General features: G+C 31.9%; 1 protein-coding gene across 1 annotated transcript; it reads right to left on the bottom strand.

The window, feature by feature from the left end:
* Positions 1-2,118: 2,118 nt before the first annotated feature.
* LOC129288229 (heat stress transcription factor B-2b-like) lies at positions 2,119-3,769 on the bottom strand. The gene is made up of 2 exons (XM_054924744.1): positions 3,368-3,769; positions 2,119-3,267 (listed from the first exon to the last, which is right to left on the bottom strand). The coding sequence occupies exons 1-2, from the start codon at positions 3,614-3,616 to the stop codon at positions 2,548-2,550; spliced, it is 969 nt and encodes a 322-aa protein (XP_054780719.1). The 5' UTR covers positions 3,617-3,769; the 3' UTR covers positions 2,119-2,547.
* Between the last annotated feature and the right edge of the window lie 2,415 nt (positions 3,770-6,184).

Below are 6,184 nucleotides of genomic sequence, written 5' to 3'. Positions count from 1 at the left end.
AAAAAACAAATTTTCTTGAGTCTTGTTACTCATAATTTTGTAAATGATCTTACAAGAGACTATGATACAAATTGATTGGTCTGAGATCCTTGAGAGTTGTAAGAATTTTTCCTTTTGGATTAATGGTTGCACAAGACTTGTTCAAAACAGTAAGGATATGCTCTGAATGTCAAAAAGAGAACATAGAGAAAACATCATCACCAATAATATCCCAAAAATTTTGGAAGAAGTTGGCATTAAAACCATCCTGGCCAAGGGTATTGTCTTTGGGAAGATCGAAGGTTGCCTCTTTTATCTCTAAAATTACGAGGGGTACCATTAGAATTTGTAATTTCGAGGAGTTAATTTTAAGAATGTTCAGACTGGACATGGCCTATAATATCTCCATGCTATTTGGTGTGGAGGAATTAGACAGAAGATCGTTGAAATAATTCCAAGAGGCAAAAATGAGTTGTTGATCTTCAACCCGAGAATCCAGAGCTAGATTTAGGCCCCTTATAAAGTTCTTGTTTTTTTTTCCTTCTATTTACTGTCATGTGAAAAAATTTGGTGTCTTGTTCTCTCTCTATTTTTCACTTGATTTTAGCTCGCTATTCCCAAAAGTTGTTTTGACAATCATAAAAAAACTCTAGAGAATGTTGTAGATGGTTTTTAAATGTTGTTAAAATATGTAGAAAAATTTAAATAAATAAAAAAAATTCTATAGAATCTTGCACAATGACTGAACAAAGTTTGAGCTTTTTAAAAAAATTATATAACTCAAGAAAATCCCTACTCTTTTTGTTAGAAAATGTAAGGCATTTTTTGAAGAGTTAAATATTAAAAAATATAAAAAATTTTTAGTCTTTTAAAATTTTTAGTCTTGTAATATATAATTATTATTTTTTAAAAAAATACTCATATTAAATAAATCACTTTATATTTATTTTAAGATATAAATAAAGAATAAGTATAAAAAATAAAAATAGCTTAAAGATAAATAATTATTTTATTAAAATAAAATTTAATTAAAAATGACTTACATCTTGAATGAAGAAGGTATCATAAAATTATTTATTATAGTTAGCAATAGCACCTGTGCTTATATATTTTATATCAAATGTATTATTATTTTTTAAAATACTACTTTATTGCTAGATTGAATGGTTTTTTTTATCAAATAATATATATCCTTTTTTTGATCTTATTTTAAATGTGTGATGCATGTGCCATACGTACATTTCTTATCCCTGGCTACTTTCTAGAACCAATATTTCTTTTCTTAAAAAATAATAATAAACGGTTCGGCATGATGGACAGAAATAATAATGGTGCGTGATCAAATTTTCCACTTTCATTATTCGGTCGTACTGAGGGCGGATACGAAGTGCAATTTTCTATCTTTTTTGTATCATGAAGTACAGATTTTTCAATCGCATTATATTTTGATGAATCAAAGATCAACCATGATTAAGAATACGAAGATATAATGAATTCTTTTTATTTTTCTTAAATTACAAAAACCTTTCTTCTATTTTCAAAATTTATACTTTAATCTAATTATTAACATTATTAGGAGTGTTTCGTTAAATATTTTAAAATACTTGATGTTTTATTTGTAATTATGTTAAAAATTTTAAAATTATTACTTTATCCTTATAATTTAATTGTCTACTCTCCCAATTCTAAAAAAATTAAATAATTATGTCAGTATTTAAATAAATAATTTAAAATTGTGTTAAAATTAATACAATACAAAATAAATATAAATTATATTTAGTGCTTTGTTATAATAAATCTTTATTTCATCAAATTTCTTAAATACATGTTTGAAACATTATTTTGACTAATTTATATATTTAAATTTTAAAAAATATTATTAAATCAATAAGCTTATATAACTAAAAAATTTAAAATATAAAAAAAGTCAAAAATAATATACATTAATTTTTTTAATAGGAATGATTTTTGAATAACATTTATACTTAAAAAGAGATATTTTGATTAAATATATGTAGCTTAAGCCTTCACGGTCAAATAAGGATTGAATGAATAAAAATGCAACTTAAAAAATAAAAGAAGACAGGTAGCTACCAATAACAGAGGGAGTTCACATATGTTTATAAAATAAGATGGATATATGTGTAATAAAAATAAAATAGAGAGAACAGTAAAGTATTTTACTCTTAAGAATAACCCAAGGTGCCACTGACACTTCTGCATTAATTAATACTATTAATAACTACTATCAATATTAATAATCTAAACAAAAATACAAAAGTAAGGGAAATTTCAGCACTAAAACAAACCTAAGTCCAGCTGTCACCGTACAATTCGATGCCAGAAAGTCAAGGAAAAGCAGTAAAAGCAAAAAAAAAAAAAAAGAAAAACAAAAAAAGGGCAACTATGATTTCCTTCTTGAACAGAGATGATAATGTCGCATGCATCTCTGAGAAACTTCAGGAATCCATTCCAAGTACAACACGCACGTGACTCCATTCGGCGCGTGCAAGCAAGTCGCGCGGAACCTAGGCAAGAATTTTTTGCATTGGAATGGAATGCCACGTGTTAATTACAAACTCTCTGATTCGCGTTATGGCATTGATTCAGCCACGGCGCTTCCTGATTATCTCGACGCCTCTGGCAACCCAACGGTTCTGATTTCATCTCCATGGGCCCCACTCTGTGCAAGCTTAACACTGTATCGCCTCCACCTCCGCCACCGCCTCCGCCGTCCCTTGATCGCTTCGCACCTATCGCCACCCCAAACAGCTTCGGATTCATGTCGACTTCCGCAATCGCCACCGCATCCTCGTTACCGGCGCACCGTGCGACCGGCATCAAATCGAGCGGTTTCACGGCGGTGAAGTCGCCCAGTCTATCTTGCGAGCTGATATTTTGATTATTTGCGTACTTTGACATGAGATTGAATATGTTGTTACAAAGAGATCTCATCTCTGCTAATTGTTTGCTCAGCTGAATGTTTTCCTTTCTCAACCTCTCGTTCTCGTTTAAAAGCTCAGCCGGAGCTCCAGTCGGCGATGAATTCGACGAAATGGCTTGTTCTTCCCCTGAATTTGAAGGCGATATGATATGTTTCGCCATTGGTCTTGCCGTCAATGGCACCGCCGTCGGAACTGACGCGGCTGCAGTTGCACTTGCACCGGCTGCTGGTGCCGACGGCGGCGAGATTTTCCGACGCTGAATTTCGCACAATAGTTGTTTCTTGCCTCTGCGAAAACACTCATTCGTGAATTCCCACCGATCAGGTACTACTTTTCTGAATCCCTGGAAATAAAAATAAGTAATAGGACTGAGAAAAATTTCCTAAAAAAAGAAAAAGGAAATTTAAAAGATTAAAACACGAGAAATTTAGAACAACAATTACATAGGTGTTAAGTTGACGGACGAAGCTGGAGAAATTGTTGTGCTTGAAATATTTAGGAAGCAAATCTCTGGCGAAAACCGTCGGATTCCAGACGATGAAACTGGTTCCATATTCGTTCCATGATATGACATCGTCTATGGTATGATCGTCAACAAGTTGATAAGTTTTCGTTAGAAAAGGCGTCGGCATAGATCTCTGGGACTCTCCGGCCGAGGACTCGCCTTTGCGATCCACCGGCGGCGAAGCCATAGCTGGAATCAACTCAAAATAAACCACAAATCAAGATAACAAGCTACACACTGCAACCTCGTTCTCGGAATAGGAAGTACAGACAGAGAGCAGGAAAAAGAGAGAGAGAATGAAGAGGGAGACAACGGAGAGAGAAGAGGAAGATAATTATGGTGGTTCTAGAAGGTTCGCACAAGAATTTATGGGCGATCGATGAAGAGCAGAAAAGAAATTTTAATCAGGCACGAAAGGAAAAAAATAATAAATAAAAAGGCAGAATTAAAAAGTGGAAGGCGCGAGAAACGTCTTTTCTCTAGAAACTTCCGTATGAGATTTGTTTTCCCTCACTCGTTTCATCGTTTGCGTGCATGTGACTTGGGAATTGGATGTTAGGGTAAATGTTTCCGATGATTTACTGTGTATTAAAAGTAAATTATGGGAAAATTCACACCCAAGTACCCACAACAAATGTAATTACTAGCAAGTCGTACTAAATGGCAAAAAGTCTTCTACAACTTTTAGGTATTTATGATTAAGTTTGCAAATATAATGATTCATTTACTCTCATTGAATTTTTCTTTTGAATGTCATCACTATCATCACTGTTCCCTCCCTTCCCTCTATCAATGGTGACAATGGGAGCAAAAAATGATGAGATAATTATCTTTAGTGCAAGTGGCGATGCTGGTGGGGCCATCATAGGCCTAAGAGTGAGCCTTAGGGTACACCGACTTGAAGATCCTTAAATATGCGATCGACTTGAAGGCCTGTGAGGTTCCTAGCTTCCTATATAGCAATATCTTGACGAGTTAAAGGTGAACTCTTGTAGGCTACTACTTTCTTGTCCTGGGACCTCACTTGAAGCCTTACCAGACACATTAGATTCAAGTCACTGACATAATTGGCGCAGTTATGTTTCTCATATTCATATTGTCTTTGTCGTTGCCCAATGTGAACTCCATGAGGGTGGTTGGAGGGGTGTCGTCAATACCTTTAAAATAGGCAAAGTGGGGGATTTTACACTTGCCTGGTCGACCATCTTGTGTTTGATGATGATGCTACAATCTAGCACTTTCATAGTGACACTCTCGCAACTAATTGAGTCATTTCTCTCTTTGCTTTTGCCTGCATTGTGTCATTGTTGAAGGGAAGCTGAAAGCATGCCGGTGGTATGGGGAAGACAATCGCAAGAAGAATTCAATGAAGGTAAATAAGTCATTTTGCTTGCAAACTTATTTACAAATAATAAGTCAGGACTACAGAAGAATTTCACCATTTGGTGAGATTTGCTAGTAGTAGTTCCATTTGTTATGGAGGACCTAAGTGTGATTTTTCTTAAATTATTTCCTTTACTCAACACAACACAATGTTTGGTAACTTAAACACGGTTTAAGCGAAAGAAGAAACTTGTAAGAGACTAAATAAATGATAGGAAGAAAGAGGTGCTAAGATTTGATTTCTCGAGCTGTTCCCACATAAACGAGGAGGCATTTGTTGTGATATAACATTAATCATATCAAATATGGTTGTTATCGGCAAAACATATTGCTAATTATGTTATAAAATAAAATATGAAATATCTAAGGGAGAATGACATTAAACTTCCAAAATAATAAATTTATAATAGTTAAAACCTTAATAAAATTTTATGAAAAATTAATTGTAAATGTTAATTCAAATAGTCATAAAATTTAAGAGTTTTAACTACAAATAAGATATTTAAATTTTAAACATAAGTTTTAGTTTGCAATTGAGATTTTTGTTTTACAATTATTTGAGTTAATATTTGCAATTTCAAAAAAAAATTATTAGAGACTTAACTATCATCAATTGCAAGTTTTGGGAGAATGACAATAAAACAAAAATATCCAATTGCAAACATCAATTCAAAGAGGAGCTAAGGCTAAAAGAAAATGATATCTTTTTTAGGAGGATGACAGTAAAATTCTTAAATAAAAAATTTATGACAATTAAATTCTCAATAAAGTTTTCCAAAAGATACTATAAGTTGAAAATATTTATTCAAAAAATTGTCAATAGAAATCTCAATTGTAAATTAAGAGTTATATTTAAAATTTAAATATTTTATTTATAATATTCACAAATTTTTTAGAAAATTTAGGAGAAACATAATTGTCATAAATTCATTATTTTGAAAATTTAATGTCATTCTTCCATCTTTTTTTGGGGAAAAAAAGAAAATTATATCATGAGCCAACTCTTTATTATATTTAATTGGTGTTAATCTAGCATGTCTTTATTATAATACAATTACAAACTAAGAGTTACTCCCTCCGTTAAAAAATGTAAGGCATTTTTTGAAGAGTTAGATGTTAAAAAATGTAAGGCATTTTTAATTTTTTGAGGTGTAATCATTATTTTTTTAAAGTACCCTTGTTAATAATGATATTATATTTATTGTAGAACATTTAATAGGGATAAATATAAAAAGATAGAGTTAGTTGGAAAGTAAGTAATAACTTTATTGGGGGTGAGATTAGATTAAAAATGCTTTATATTTTTGAACGGAGGGAGTATATTTAATTCAAATAGGAATTTAATTGTAAGTTGAGAGTTATATTTAAAACT

The sequence above is a fragment of the Prosopis cineraria genome, unplaced genomic scaffold (genome assembly GCF_029017545.1).
Source record: "Prosopis cineraria cultivar Desert tree isolate PC_DT_omini unplaced genomic scaffold, ASM2901754v1 PC1, whole genome shotgun sequence".
Lineage (NCBI taxonomy): Eukaryota > Viridiplantae > Streptophyta > Magnoliopsida > Fabales > Fabaceae > Prosopis > Prosopis cineraria.
The sequence above is the reverse complement of the archived record's forward strand: the minus strand, read 5'-3'. Positions and strand labels throughout refer to the sequence as shown.